At 52.4% G+C, this 16,781-nt stretch overlaps 1 protein-coding gene across 2 annotated transcripts in view; it reads right to left on the reverse strand.

Annotated features, from left to right (window-relative positions):
- The window catches only part of LOC144736336 (uncharacterized), a 32,211-nt gene that overhangs the window by 14,825 nt on the left and 605 nt on the right, over nucleotides 1-16,781 (reverse strand). Inside the window, exons 2-3 of one of the 2 annotated variants that reach the window (XM_078618998.1) lie at nucleotides 12,411-12,524; nucleotides 10,751-10,964 (exon numbers count right to left, since the gene is read on the reverse strand). In XM_078618998.1, the coding sequence (XP_078475124.1) occupies nucleotides 10,751-10,964; nucleotides 12,411-12,494 (298 nt within the window). In that variant the 5' untranslated portion in view covers nucleotides 12,495-12,524. Of the gene's footprint in view, nucleotides 1-3,534; nucleotides 3,650-10,750; nucleotides 10,965-12,410; nucleotides 12,525-16,781 lie in introns of those variants that run through there. The other variant, XM_078619000.1, reaches the window with a different exon arrangement.

A 16,781-nucleotide genomic window follows, 5' to 3' on the forward strand; every position in this document is an offset into this window, starting at 1 on the left:
TCTAGCAGGGAGCACACACACACACTCTAGCAGGGAGCACACACACACACACTCTAGCGAGCACACACACACACACACTCTAGCGAGCACACACACACACACACTCTAGCAGCGAGCACACACACACACACACTCTAGCAGCGAGCACACACACACACACTCTAGCAGCGAGCACACACACACACTCTAGCAGGGAGCACACACACACACACACACTCTAGCAGGGAGCACACACACACACACACTCTAGCAGGGAGCACACACACACACACACTCTAGCAGGGAGCACACACACACACACTCTAGCAGCGAGCACACACACACACTCTAGCAGGGAGCACACACACACACACTCTAGCAGGGAGCACACACACACTCTAGCAGGGAGCACACACACACTCTAGCAGGGAGCACACACACACTCTAGCAGGGAGCACACACACACTCTAGCAGGGAGCACACACACTCTAGCAGGGAGCACACACACTCTAGCAGGGAGCACACACACACACACTCTAGCAGGGAGCACACACACACACACTCTAGCAGGGAGCACACACACACACACTCTAGCAGGGAGCACACACACACACTCTAGCAGGGAGCACACACACACAATCTAGCAGGGAGCACACACACACACAATCTAGCAGGGAGCACACACACACACACACTCTAGCAGGGAGCACACACACACACACTCTAGCAGGGAGCACACACACACTCTAGCAGGGAGCACACACACACACACACTCTAGCAGGGAGCACACACACACACTCTAGCAGGGAGCACACACACTCTAGCAGGGAGCACACACACACTCTAGCAGGGAGCACACACACACTCTAGCAGGGAGCACACACACACACTCTAGCAAGGAGCACACACACACACTCTAGCAAGGAGCACACACACACACTCTAGCAAGGAGCACACACACACACTCTAGCAAGGAGCACACACACACACTCTAGCAAGGAGCACACACACACACTCTAGCAAGGAGCACACACACACACACTCTAGCAAGGAGCACACACACACACACTCTAGCAAGGAGCACACACACACTCTAGCAAGGAGCACACACACACACACTCTAGCAAGGAGCACACACACACACTCTAGCAAGGAGCACACACACACACACTCTAGCAAGGAGCACACACACACACTCTAGCAAGGAGCACACACACACACACACACACTCTAGCAAGGAGCACACACACACACACACTCTAGCAAGGAGCACACACACACACACACACTCTAGCAAGGAGCACACACACACACACACTCTAGCAAGGAGCACACACACACACACACACTCTAGCAAGGAGCACACACACACACACTCTAGCAAGGAGCACACACACACACACTCTAGCAAGGAGCACACACACACACACACTCTAGCAAGGAGCACACACACACACACACTCTAGCAAGGAGCACACACACACACTCTAGCAAGGAGCACACACACACACACACTCTAGCAAGGAGCACACACACACACACACTCTAGCAAGGAGCACACACACACACTCTAGCAAGGAGCACACACACACACACTCTAGCAAGGAGCACACACACACACCCTATAGCAAGGAGCACACACACACACCCTATAGCAAGGAGCACACACACACACACACTCTAGCAAGGAGCACACACACACTCTAGCAAGGAGCACACACACACACTCTAGCAAGGAGCACACACACACACTCTAGCAAGGAGCACACACACACACTCTAGCAAGGAGCACACACACACACACTCTAGCAAGGAGCACACACACACACTCTAGCAAGGAGCACACACACACACTCTAGCAAGGAGCACACACACACACACACACTCTAGCAAGGAGCACACACACACACTCTAGCAAGGAGCACACACACACACCCTATAGCAAGGAGCACACACACACACCCTATAGCAAGGAGCACACACACACACCCTATAGCAAGGAGCACACACACACACACACACTCTAGCAAGGAGCACACACACTCACTCTAGCAAGGAGCACACACACACACACTCTAGCAAGGAGCACACACACACACACTCTAGCAAGGAGCACACACACACTCTAGCAAGGAGCACACACACACACACTCTAGCAAGGAGCACACACACACACACACACTCTAGCAAGGAGCACACACACACACTCTAGCAAGGAGCACACACACACACACACTCTAGCAAGGAGCACACACACACTCTAGCAAGGAGCACACACACACACACACTCTAGCAAGGAGCACACACACACACACACACTCTAGCAAGGAGCACACACACACACACACTCTAGCAAGGAGCACACACACACACACTCTAGCAAGGAACACACACACACACACTCTAGCAAGGAGCACACACACACCCTCTAGCAAGGAGCACACACACACACTCTAGCAAGGAGCACACACACACACTCTAGCAAGGAGCACACACACACTCTAGCAAGGAGCACATACACACACTCTAGCAAGGAGCACACACACACACTCTAGCAAGGAGCACACACACACACTCTAGCAAGGAGCGCACACACACACTCTAGCAAGGAGCGCACACACACACACACGGAGCACACACACACACTCTAGCAAGGAGCGCGCACACACACACGGAGCACACAAGGCGCGAGCACGTGTCTTACACAAGCGCCACGTGTGTGCGCGCGACCACACAACATGACGTCGCCACAGCGCTCGGTGCCAGGCTAGGTACACCTGGAGGACAAGTAAAGTTTAAAAGTGTCGAACGTCCCGGCTGGCAGGGCAGACCCATCTTGGTAACAGAACGCGAGTGTTGTGCGTGGCTTATTTGGGCTCTGCCGTACACACAAACACTCTCACACGCAGCAGCAGCAACCCAGAAGCAGCAGCAGCAACCCAGAAGCAGCAGCAGCAACCCAGGAGCAGCAACCCAGAAGCAGCAGCAGCAACCCAGAAGCAGCAGCACACGCGACCACATGGCCCACATGGTCCACACGGCGAACGCGTCTGCCACATGGGGTGGTGGTGGTTGTTCGCGCGGGCGGGGGGAAGCTAAACCAGCAATCATTCCTGTTACCCGCCCGCTCCCCCCCATAGGTGATCAACAATAACAACAACGGCGGCGCCGTACGGAGAACCACGCGAAACACAACAGCAGCAGCAGCACGGGGATAAAGAAAAGCACGCAGCGCCACAAATGGCGCGCGCGCGATCCACCCCCACCCCCCATGCCTCTCCTCCTTGCGCCTTCACCACAAACATGGCCATCACCCTCACCACCTTCCCTCGCAGCAGCAACAACAACAAGAAAAAACCCCGCGACACTGAGATCGCAATGCAAGACTTATGGCGGCCGCCGCTAGCCAATGTACCCCACTGCTGCGTCTCGCTTTGGCTGCTGTCGATATCGTCGTGACCCCCTCCCCCCCCCCCCCCCCCCCGTGTGTGTGTGCGTGGAGGCGAGCGAGCGAGGTTCGCTCGGGTCGCCAGTGTCGGCCAAGGTCCCCGTACCGGCCTTGAGGAGCAGGTCCAGTTGGTTCCCGCCCGCCCAGCGAGACACGCTCGCCGCCATCTTGCCCCCAGCAGCGCGCGCTCACTCTCTCCCTCTCCCTCGCTCGGTATCCGTGCGCGTGCGCGGGGCCGCGTCACCGCCTCCACTGCCCCCCACCAGCACTACCACCCACAGCCGCCGCCGTCGCGAATGAATCCCAAACCACCATTCCCCCTCTTCCTCCCCCCCACAAAGCTCGCTTCCAACCCGGCGAGCAGAGTTCGATTCCTGCTCACGGCCTGACGCCGGTGACGATTATCTGAAGCGGTCCTGGGGCCCTTCCACACTAAGGTCGACTCAGCCTTAAATGGGTGACGCGGTTTGGTTCGTAGAACATCGCCACCGGGTGAGAGAGGCAAAGGCGGCCGGGCGTGGTGTTGGCCACCCCCCCCCCCCCCTCGTGTGCTGTTCCGGCCTTCATAGCCGCTCGCTAACAGCACTTGCCCCCAACAGTCTGCGAAAGGTTTACGAGGGGGACCTTTGTCTTGTCTTTGTTGTTGCACTTGCCCCCAACGGTCTGCTAAAGGCTACACGGGGGACCTTTGTCTCTTGTTGCCCCCGTTGGCACGCGCACCCCCCCCCCTTCGTTTCCGTTAGGCGGGGGGGGGGGCGACGGGCGGGGGGGGCGCGCGCGCGCTCAACCGGAAGCGACGACCTATCACAGCGCGGCATTGCGCGAGGGGCCCGGCCAATGGGAGCGCACTTCCGACTTGTGTATCGCTCCGCCAAGTGCACCGCCGCACCGGTTTTATTTATTTTTTTGCCTCCCGCACAGATGGTTTCGATTCGATTCCGACGGTCGTCGATTATCTCCGCATGCGATTCTGATACCGATTTGTGAGCGTAGGAATCGTTTATTTTCTAGCAATACATACGAATTAATATTATTGCGTAAGGCAATCAATCACATACTTTTAAGAGATTTGTTTATATTCTCTGCATACGCTAACTCCTGTGCTAGGAATATAACGATTAATCGATTATTAAAGATACTGACATCATCGATTCATGCGTGGGACATTTGCTTGTTTCGATTCTTTAGCAACAATGATGAATATTCACTCCCATTGCATTCTGTAGAATCCATGCCAAATATTCACTCCACTGGATTTTATGGAATCAATGCCAAATATTCACTCCACTGGATTATATAGAATCAATGTCAAATATTCACTCCACTGGATTATATAGAATCAATGTCAATGATTCACTGCACTGGATTATAGAATACAGGTAGTCCTCTACTTACGACGGAGATGCGTTACGACGACCCCATCGTAAGTCAAAAATAACGTAAGTCGAAGATGGCCTAGCCTACCCAGGAATCTTAAAGAATGGTGATCATTTAGCAAAACAGAGCAATTTACAGTACCGTACTATATAAACTATATACTGTACGTATTTATTAATTGCAATACTGTATTGCACAGTAAATTTTAAAGTAAAAAACAAAGTAAATTCTTAGGCCACCTATATGAACTGCAATTTAATCGAACGTTTTTTCAGGAAACAATCCTATCTGGTATAAAAAACACTTTTCACATGCATTGAACGTATCGTATCGTGGTAACCCTAAAATAAAATCGCTAAAGCTACGTATCATGCATGCATTGAACGTATCGTAACGCATCATACTGTACTGTACTCACTAAGTTTCGTACACTGCTGCGTTTGCCTGCCGCGCGAAATTTAAAATATTTTACTATTTTATCGCTATCGTAACATCGCAAGTCGGACCGTTGTAACTCGGGGAATATCTGTAAATGTCAAATATTCACTCCATTGGATTATATAGAATCAATGTCAAATATTCACTCCATTGGATTATGTAGAATCAATGTCAAATAATCACTCCATTGGATTATATAGAATCAATGTCAAATATTCACTTCATTGGATTATATAGAATCAATGTCAAATAATCACTCCATTGGATTATATAGAATCAATGTCAAATAATCACTCCATTGGATTATGTAGAATCAATGTCAAATAATCACTCCATTGGATTATATAGAATCAATGTCAAATAATCACTCCATTGGATTATGTAGAATCAATGTCAAATAATCACTCCATTGGATTCTATAGAATCAATGTCAAATAATCACTCCATTGGATTATATAGAATCAATGTCAAATAATCACTCCATTGGATTATGTAGAATCAATGTCAAATAATCACTCCATTGGATTATATAGAATCAATGTCAAATAATCACTCCATTGGATTATGTAGAATCAATGTCAAATATTCACTCCATTGGATTCTATAGAATCAATGTCAAATATTCACTCCACTGGATAATATAGAATCAATGTCAAATATTCACTCCACTAGATTATATAGAATCAATGTCAAATATTCATTGCAGTAGATTATATAGAATCAATGTCAAATATTCACTATATATAATCAATGCTAAAGACTCAGACCAATGTGCAATCTATGGAATAAATGTTCAAGATGATCGCCACTGTGCATTCTATTGCCCAATGCTATCAATCCCCACCACCAGAATACATTCTGCAGTATATTTTTATTTCTCAATAACACTAAATGCACCACAAAGGCAGATTAGGAATCCATTCTTGAATCGCACCACCATTCTCGATCCTGACGACTCCTATTAGTACGGCTGTCTACATATGGTGCGAAAAAAGAAAAAAAGTACACATATACTGCCCATAGACTAACACTGCCCATAGACTCAACACTGCCCATAGACTCACACTGCCCATTGACTAACAACTACACAGACCTAACACTGCCCATAGACTCAACACTGCCCATAGACTCAACACTGCCCATAGACTCAACACTGCCCATAGACTCAACACTGCCCATAGACTCAACACTGCCCATAGACTCAACACTGCCCATAGACTCAACACTGCCCATAGACTCAACACTGCCCATAGACTCAACACTGCCCATAGACTCAACACTGCCCATAGACTCAACACTGCCCATAGACTCAACACTGCCTATAGACTCAACACTACTCATAGACTAACACTACCCATAGACTCAACACTACCCATAGACTAACACTGCCCATAGACTAACACTGCCCATTGACTAACAACTACACAGACTCAACACTGCCCACAGACTCAACACTGCCCATAGACTCAACACTGCCCATAGACTCAACACTGCACCTCCGATTAGCACGGCCGGCTACGTACGGTGCGAAAGAAGTTCAACAAAAACACATACGACCGAGTGGACCGTTTGCATGCCCTGTTGCAGCATGTAGCACAGCGCTCGACATTTCTGCCGAATCGCAAAAATGCGGCGATAAGGCTGCACATGCAAACAGAGTCCAAGTGTGTGCGATGAGAGATGTGCGATCAGAGATGTGTGTGCGTGTGTGGGGAGTGGTAGTGTAGCGGTTAGCGCGCCGCGCTATGAACCTGGCAACTCGGGTTCGATTCCCGCTCACGGCCAACACCAGCGACAATTATTTGAACCCGTCCTGAGCCTCCCCTAGGTTGACTTAGCCTCAAATGAGTACCTGGTGCGATGTGCCGGCCTTCATCGGTGCTCGCTAACAGCACTTGCCCCAACAGTATGTTAAGGTTATACGGGGGATCTTTTTGCATGTGAGATGAGAGGTGTGTGTGTGAGATCGGCACCATGCCCGGCCGCCTTTGTCTCCCCGGTGCCGATATATTAACACACGACACCGGGCGCTCATTCAGGGCCGTGTCGACCCAGCAGAGGCACTTCAGATAAATTTCCGCCCACTGCAAGCCGCGGACACCAACTTGACCCTTTGGGGGTCCAGGTTTGGAGCACAGTGCACCGACCACTCACTGCAGCACGCCAAAGACAAAGTTCCCCTGCGTAGCCTTAAGGGGCTGTCGGGGCAAGTTCTGTTATGTGAACATCTATGAAGGCCGGCACGGCACACAAAGGGGGGTGGGTGGCCAACCCCGTGCCTGGCCGCCTTTGTCTCCCCAGTGAACAGTAAACATTGCCACTGGGTACTCATTTGAGGCTGAGTCGACCTAGGACCGGTTCAGATAATCGTCACCGGTGTTGGCCGTGAGCGGGGAATTGAAACCGGGCCGCCAGGTTCGTAGCGAAACGCGCTAACCGCGACACAACCGCTCCCACACACAGAAACACACACAGACATACACATACACACATGGATCTCCCAAGCATGCCCTCAACGAGTGGTGGAAATTCCTCATTCCCACACAGCCGTGGCGCGAGTGCCGTTGCTGTGTTTCCGTGGCTCCCCATCCACCTGCACTGGCGGGTGTGGCAGACGCAGTGGGGGTTAACGGACGGGCTATCCTGTGCATGCGCCAGGTGTGCCATGTATAGCGAGAGAGAGAGACAGTGGTCGATTGGTGGTGCACGTCTATCAGCGCAGACCATCGGTGAAGACAAATGTCCGAGGGCCTCTGTAAACAGCAAGAAGGCGATTCTTGTTTGCGAACAGCTAAAAATTGTATCGCGTGACGTTTGACCAAACATTACATCGTGTAAACTTTAACATGCAGTTTTTTTGTTAGCAGCCACCGATATAACGATTTTAGACAAAATATGTGTTAAGACTCTCTCCCGCCACCCGGCAGCCAAACTATATATTGTTTTGACGAGGTTCAGGGCCCACTGAGCTATAGAGGTCTTTTTCAGACGCGACCTGACCACAAATGGTAGCTGAACAAAGTGGCTTATGATGTGGAAATGTAAAGCAGCCAAATACTCTAAACGCGCGACGTTGATGTTGATTCTAAATGTGGAGGGGAATAAAACCGGAGGATCCAGAGAAAAATCCACGTGACCACGGGGAGACGCAAACTCCAAATATACAGCAGCAGGCCTCACAGTTGGGATCGAACCCACGACCTCCTGTATACCAGGCGAGGTAGTGAAAACTAGAAATTAGTAAGCTTTTTATTTGACCAGGTAAGGCCCACTGAGCTATGACTCTAGATTTGAAGCTTTCGTGACTGCAAGGATTCATGCTCTTAGTTTTTTCGGTAAAGTCACCATGTAGGTAAACAATGAAATTAAAATTAATAAAAATAAAACAATAATAAATCACGACGTTTCGGAGGAAGCAAAAGTCTCCATCATCAGGTGGGACCGTCACAGCCAGATTTGCTGTATCAAGTGAGGCAGGGATTCCAAGATGCAAGTTCTTAAATACCTACGTGACTTTACCGAAAAAAACTAAGACTTTGAATCTCTTTTCAGAAACGACCTGGCCACCACAAACGATGGCTCAACGAAGTGGCTTATCACGTGGAGATTTCTAGCAGCAAAATAACTCTAAACCCGTGATGTTGATTCTAACTGTGGAGGGGAAAACCCGAGGACCCGGACAAAAATACACACAAGCACGGAGAGAGATACACGCAAACTACACATATGCAAGAGGCGTCAAAGGGTTGGGGATCGAACCCACGACCCTCCTGCACACTAGGCGAGGGAGTTGACGTCTCCCGGCCACCACGGCGCCCAGATGAAATTGTCACGCGGCTTAACGCGCCGATAATTATTATTGGGCTGGAGAACAATTACAACCGTCAAATTTGACAATGATATCGGACACTTCTCATTTTTAAAACCGCATCAAACATGACGACAAAGATCACGGAAGTAAGAATTAAACTCCAGTAAGTCAGAATTACGCGATAATATTGCGTCGTTTGCAAACACATGGGGGCACGAAGCCCCCTAATTATTATTTATTATTCAAGGTTTCATGTTTTTGCTTATCCGACGTAATAACGCCAATGGAAATTAACGACAAGGAATGACTGTAGAACTTGAATCGGGCCGCAAAGTTGGGCTGATTTCAGCATCATGTGACAACAAAGAGCTTCATGGCTCATCGGATTCCTCCAGTAGTAGAAATAAATATTGCCATTCTGATGAGCAACACACAAATAAATCACATGGAGGCAAGGTTTGGTGGATCGCACAAATACGGGCGTCCGTCGACGTGGACGCAAAAGATACCTTCCCGAAAAGTTGTCTGGAAAGTGAAATTCCATTTTTATCGAGCCCAAATTTACCCATTGACTTCCGTTACCGAATTGGAGATGCGTTCCTATGGAAGATATTTGGCCCCAAGACGGTGATGACAATCACAAATGAGAAAGCGACAAACAGTTTTTTTTATACACATCGCATGGAAAAATCCATCATATATCTTACAATAGAATAACAATACTCAAAACAAGTTGCGAGAAACGAGTAGAGTAGTAGGACCAGCGCAAGATGCACGCTGGGGCAGACGATGTGACGCCCGTTGTTCGACACAAACTCTCTCTCCTGAAGTCCGATCAACGTCGACATCGAGCCCCTGGACATATTGCTGCCATACGCGAGTGGAATGATAGCAGAGGAAGCAGGCAACACACGAGGTCCCACGTATAGCCGTTGACAGACTTTTGTGACAAGCGCTGTTGGCGAGCACATACGAAGGACGGCACTGTGGCACACGAGGGGGTGGGTAGCCATCGCCACGCCCGGGCCACCTTAGTCTCCCCCAGTGGCGACATTTGCACACCGCACAAGGTACTCATTTTAGGCCGAGCCGACCTAGGGAAAGCCCAGGGACGGCTCTGATAATCGTCACCAATGATGGTGGCCGCGAGCTTGGGAATTGGGTGTGCAATTTGAACTGACATACTTCTTTTATTTTACGTATTTATTTTTTGCGACTTGCTTACCGTTCCCATACTTTGCACTCCCATCGTGTTGTTTTTGTCCAATTTGTTGCTGTAACTTTCTGACCCCGACCCCTACTGGAAATCCGTGGAAAAAGAGCTTCACGGACTCATCGGATTTCGCCATGACCAGAGGTCGCAAACGGGGTTTGACTCCTTACCCGTACCCGTACCCGGCCGCACCAGGGTCGCAAACGGGTACCCGACCGGGTACGGGTACCCGTTCCCTACCCGTACCCGTACCCTACCCGAAATGAGTGACAAACATTTACTCACCAGTGACTCACGGCCTACCCGTACCCGTACCCGGCCGCACCAGGGTCGCAAACGGCTACCCGTACCCGTACCCAGCCGGGTATCGGGTAGGATACGGGTATCGGGTACCCGGTTGCGACCTCTGTCCATGACCAACGGCAGATGCCGATTCCGAGCGAGGCTTCGTGGCTCCCCGCACGCCGACTCGCGAGTCCCTACCGCAGCACACGACGAGGGCATCCTCGATGACCTGCTCCTGGGCCACGATGAGCGCCTCCCCGCAGGGCATGGTCGAGTCGCCTCCACCTCCTTCACCTCCTCCTTCAACTCCTCCACCTCCTCCTCCTCCGCCGCCGCCACCGCTGTACGCGGCGTAGCACAGACTCCCGTCCAGCGTGGGCAGGGCCTCCACCACCACGGCAGGGAAATCGTCCTGCGGGAGCAAAACGAACGATCGAGTCGCGGTACGGAGCGTGCGCGCCACCTTACATGGTTTTTTTTCCAAATAAATTAATATTTTGGTAGATACGCCTCCCCCCACCCTCCTCTTACCTGTCGCTCCACGTAAAAAAAAAAAAATACACAAATATTTCTTCCGCATCCCACCACCTCCGATTGGCACGGTTGGTGCGAAAGAAGTTCAACGTACACGCACACACGGCCTTCTGGGAGTGCGTAATTTCAATGGCACTGGTTCAACACAAGCAAAAATCTGGACCGGCTTTCACATTCAGAGTCTCACACATCAGCGGTCAGGCTTGCTTGTTCCCAATGCTGTTGAAAAATCTGGACCGGCATTCACATTCTGTGTCTCACATCAGCGGTCAGGCTTGCGTGTCCCAATGCTGTTGAAAAATCTGGATCGGCATTCACATTTTGTGTCTCACATCAGCGGTCAGGCTTGCTTGTCCCAATGCTGTTGAAAAATCTGGATCGGCATTCACATTCTGTGTCTCACATCAGCGGTCAGGCTTTCTTGTCCCAAAATGCTGGTGAACTACTAGTTGTTTATAGGCAAGGACGCTCTCGATCAAATTTGGGTTTTCGTTTAGTGCAAAAAGCATAACACAGACACAACACTGTGGTCTAACACTGGTGAGACAAGGCCATGAAGATGGCTGTCTCTGGTGTAGGCCAATCAGTTGCCATATATGAGAGCATGTTTGTTTTCATGTTCACCATGAATACGTGTGGTTAATGCGGACTTGATTTGGTGTTTGATCATCTTTACACCTATATTCTTGGTTCTTTCGGTAAAGTCACGTAGAAGGGAAATAATAAAAATAATACAAATAAAACAATTGAATATGAATCCCTGCAGTCACGAAAGCTTTAAATCAAAATCTTTACACCTGTTTTATTGCCAGAAAGGGTTCAAACCCATTCTTATTTTTTTCATACTTTTGATACTGGCAAAATAAAGGCTGCCATGATACATACACAACACTGCCGGGGCAGTGGCTGGAGGTTCATCAGTGTAGGCCCGGATTTTAACTGTGAAGCCGACAGACGTGCACTGGTGTCGGCACAGACTCGCCACGGCGCATCGGCCAGATCACAAAGGTCCGCCGGCCATTGGGCCACAAACGGCCGATCGGCAAACTGCTAACAATGCCCCTCACGAGGAACGTGATCTCTCGAACAAAAATATGCACGCTGGCAAGGTCACCGTGGCGGACGGTTATTGGGGAAAACGAATGCGACACGAAAGATCCGCAGAATGTGAAAAGAAACGAGAGGGTATGTTTCTATAAAACTGATGGTGGTATAGACGCCAGGCTCTTTGCCCGCGGCCGACTCTGGTCCAATTTTCTACTCCAGGTGGTACCGACCGACCCCCGTTGGGACTCATGGGCCAAAGCGAACGCGTGAGACCAACCTGTTTTTCCTCTGCGGCCACCGCAGGTGCCGAGCTGGGCAGCTCCAACGCCAGGCTGCCCTGCTCCACCAACGTTGACGCCATCTCGGGGCAGCAGTCTCCTTCGGGCGACGACTGCAACACAACCACAACAGCATCATCAGCACCTAGCCATGATCAATCCACTGCTGGCTTGATCCAAATGCCAGTAGGAACACACAGGGGAAGAAGCTACATAATACATTGACAAGTGTCGAGTCCCGCCATACATGCCCGAGCCTCGCACCCCTAGCATGAGTTGAGCCTTCCCTCCCGCAGCAGCCAATCCACAGGAGCCCAAGCTAGACTATTGACTGACACCACAATGCGCAAGTCCCGCTCAGAATAGCCGAGAGCCTTCCTTGATATTCCTCCTCTCACGGGAGTCCGAGGGACAAACTAATATCACTTCGACAACACGCACGAGGCAGGAGCACCCACAATTCAAGGCGTCTCACTCCACAACGGGTGAACCTCCCTCTCCGTGTGTAAGAACGGAGATAAAACAAGATACATTTTTTAATGGGTAAGGCCCACCCCGAGCGATATATCTCTTTTTCAGAAGCGACCTGGCCACAAGCAATAGCCCAGGGAAGTGGCTTCTCTCACGTGGAAATGCACCGTCGTTTCTAAATGAGGGGGGGGGGGGGGGAATCATAGGACCCGCAGAAAAATACACACGACCATGGGGCGAGAGACACGCAAACTCCAAATATACAACAGGCGTCAAAGGGTTGGGATCGAACCCGCAACCTCCAGTAGACCCGGCGAGGCTGTGAACATCCCACAGCCATCTCCCGCAGGGGCCTCTGGCACAGATGTTGTTGACAGGAGTCGCTGCAATGCAATGCGCGAGATCACCTTGAAAGTTCCCCCTCCCACAGAGGGACCCACAGGGGCCCACACCAACATGGGCCAGGCGGGGTGTCACTGCCACACGGGACTCGGCGACGAGTCTCAACTCCACGAGCACCAGGACCTCGATAACACCCCTCGGCATCGCTTCAAGTCACGCAAAGCCCTGTTGGACCCCCCCCACCACCAATGCGCTTGACCTCAAACAACACGAGTTCAACCTCCTGTTGAAGCCTGGAGCGCTGAATGGAGTTCAAAAAAACTCGCGAACAACCACCGGCTTGTTGTGAAAGACCCAACGCAGATGATCCCCGGCGGATTGATCTTCCACGAAACGCCTTGGGATCCACCCTAAACCGCATCCACTGCACAAACCATGGTAGCAGCGGATGCGTAAACCCCTGACGATGCACAAATGCAAAATTAAAAACTCTCCAGTAGCAGTGTGCCGGTTGTGGTCATCCAGAACATGGGCCGTGAAACGTGTAAACGGACCAATGCCCCGATCCACAAATTCGAAGGAGACATCGCAGCGATGACGATACGCTACTCCGCTGCTGATGCGGTTATCTGGGCTTGGACCACCTGAATGTGAAATTGTCGTTCTTGTTGCTCTGCATCTACATCAGGCCAATGCCACGGGGACTTGAGTTTCATTGAAGCAGCAGCAGCAACAACACGCGTGTCAATCTCACACCACGAAGAGTGGGGGACCCAAAGACGTTGAAGCCACAGGCCTTGACAAGTGACCATTACAAGACAGAAGGCCACGAAGCGCCGGTCTCCTCTCCCTCTTGTCTATGAGCGTGGACCACACTCCCCAATGCGTGAGGCCTCACTCTCAATGAGTGAGCCTCTCTCTAAAGCGCAAGGCCTCACTCCACAAAGCGCAAGGCCTCACTCACAATGAGGCCACACTCCCAATGCTTGAGGCCTCGCTCTCAATGCGTGAGGCCTCACTCCCAAGGAGGCCTCACTCACAATGAGGCCTCACTCCCCAATGAGGCCTCACTCACGAGGCCTCGCTCCCCAATGCGTGAGGCCTCGCTCACAATGCATGAGGCCTCACTCACAATGCGTGAGGCCTCGCTCACAATGAGGTCTCACCCTCAATGCGTGAGGCCTCGCTCACAATGCGTGAGGCCTCGCTCACAATGCGTGAGGCCTCGCTCACAATGCGTGAGGCCTCGCTCACAATGCGTGAGGCCTCGCTCACAATGAGGCCTCCCAATGCGTGAGGCCTCGCTCCCCAATGCGTGAGGCCTCGCTCCCCAATGCGTGAGGCCTCGCTCACAATGCGTGAGGCCTCGCTCACAATGCGTGAGGCCTCGCTCACAATGCGTGAGGCCTCGCTCCCCAATGCGTGAGGCCTCGCTCCCCAATGCGTGAGGCCTCGCTCCCCAATGCGTGAGGCCTCGCTCCCCAATGCGTGAGGCCTCGCTCACAATGCGTGAGGCCTCGCTCACAATGCGTGAGGCCTCGCTCACAATGCGTGAGGCCTCGCTCACAATGCGTGAGGCCTCGCTCACAATGCGTGAGGCCTCGCTCACAATGCGTGAGGCCTCGCTCACAATGCGTGAGGCCTCGCCCACAATGCGTGAGGCCTCGCCCACAATGCGTGAGGCCTCGCCCACAATGCGCGAGGCCTCACTCACAATGCGTGAGGCCTCACTCACAATGCGTGAGGCCTCACTCACAATGCGTGAGGCCTCACTCACAATGCGTGAGGCCTCGCCCTCAATGCGTGAGGCCTCGCTCTCCAATGCGTGAGGCCTCGCTCACAATGCGTGAGGCCTCGCTCACAATGCGTGAGGCCTCGCTCACAATGCGTGAGGCCTCGCTCACAATACGTGAGGCCTCACTCACAATGAGGTCTCACCCTCAATGCGTGAGGCCTCGCTCCCCAATGCGTGAGGCCTCGCTCACAATGCGTGAGGCCTCGCCCACAATGCGTGAGGCCTCCCTCACAATGCGTGAGGCCTCGCTCACAATGCGTGAGGCCTCGCCCACAATGCGTGAGGCCTCGCCCACAATGCGTGAGGCCTCGCCCACAATGCGTGAGGCCTCGCCCTCAATGCGTGAGGCCTCGCTCACAATGCGTGAGGCCTCGCTCACAATGCGTGAGGCCTCGCTCACAATGCGTGAGGCCTCACCCACAATGCGTGAGGCCTCATCCACAATGCGTGAGGCCTCACCCACAATGCGTGAGGCCTCACCCACAATGCGTGAGGCCTCGCCCACAATGCGTGAGGCCTCACTCACAATGAGGCCTCGCTCACAATGAGGCCTCGCTCACAATGAGTGAGGCCTCACTCACAATGCGTGAGGCCTCGCTCACAATGAGTGAGGCCTCACTCACAATGCGTGAGGCCTCACTCACAATGAGGCCTCGCTCACAATGCGTGAGGCCTCACTCACAATGAGGCCTCCCAATGCGTGAGGCCTCACTCACAATGCGTGAGGCCTCACTCACAATGCGTGAGGCCTCACCCACAATGCGTGAGGCCTCACCCACAATGCGTGAGGCCTCACCCACAATGCGTGAGGCCTCACCCACAATGCGTGAGGCCTCACTCACAATGCGTGAGGCCTCACCCACAATGCGTGAGGCCTCACCCACAATGCGTGAGGCCTCACTCACAATGAGGCCTCGCTCACAATGAGTGAGGCCTCACCTCACAATGAGGCCTCGCTCACAATGCGTGAGGCCTCACTCACAATGAGGCCTCCCAATGCGTGAGGCCTCACTCACAATGCGTGAGGCCTCACTCACAATGAGGCCTCCCAATGCGTGAGGCCTCCCAATGCGTGAGGCCTCACTCACAATGCGTGAGGCCTCACTCACAATGAGGCCTCCCAATGCGTGAGGCCTCACTCACAATGCGTGAGGCCTCACCCACAATGCGTGAGGCCTCGCCCTCAATGCGTGAGGCCTCGCTCACAATGCGTGAGGCCTCACCCACAATGCGTGAGGCCTCACCCACAATGCGTGAGGCCTCACTCACAATGAGGCCTCGCTCACAATGCGTGAGGCCTCACTCACAATGAGGCCTCCCAATGCGTGAGGCCTCACTCACAATGCGTGAGGCCTCACTCACAATGAGGCCTCCCAATGCGTGAGGCCTCCCAATGCGTGAGGCCTCACTCACAATGCGTGAGGCCTCACTCACAATGAGGCCTCCCAATGCGTGAGGCCTCACTCACAATGTCTCACCCTCAATGCGTGAGGCCTCACTCACAATGTCTCACCCTCAATGCGTGAGGCCTCACTTTTAATGAGGCCTCACTCCCAATGCGTGAGGCCTCCCCCACCCCGCCCGCCGGAGCGTGAGCCCGGGGGCCGACCGCCCCCCGTCCCCGCATCATCAACACGACCGCGGCCTAAGCGCGCAGGCCTTGCCGAGGGCCCGAGCCCACGGCCCGAGCCCACGGCGCTCCAACTCTCACGAGCGTCACGTCGCCACGGCCTGGCGCCTTCGGCAGCAGCAGCAGCCGTCG

The sequence above is a fragment of the Lampetra planeri genome, chromosome 60, assembly GCF_965212315.1.
Source record: "Lampetra planeri chromosome 60, kcLamPlan1.2.h2, whole genome shotgun sequence".
Taxonomy (NCBI): domain Eukaryota; kingdom Metazoa; phylum Chordata; class Hyperoartia; order Petromyzontiformes; family Petromyzontidae; genus Lampetra; species Lampetra planeri.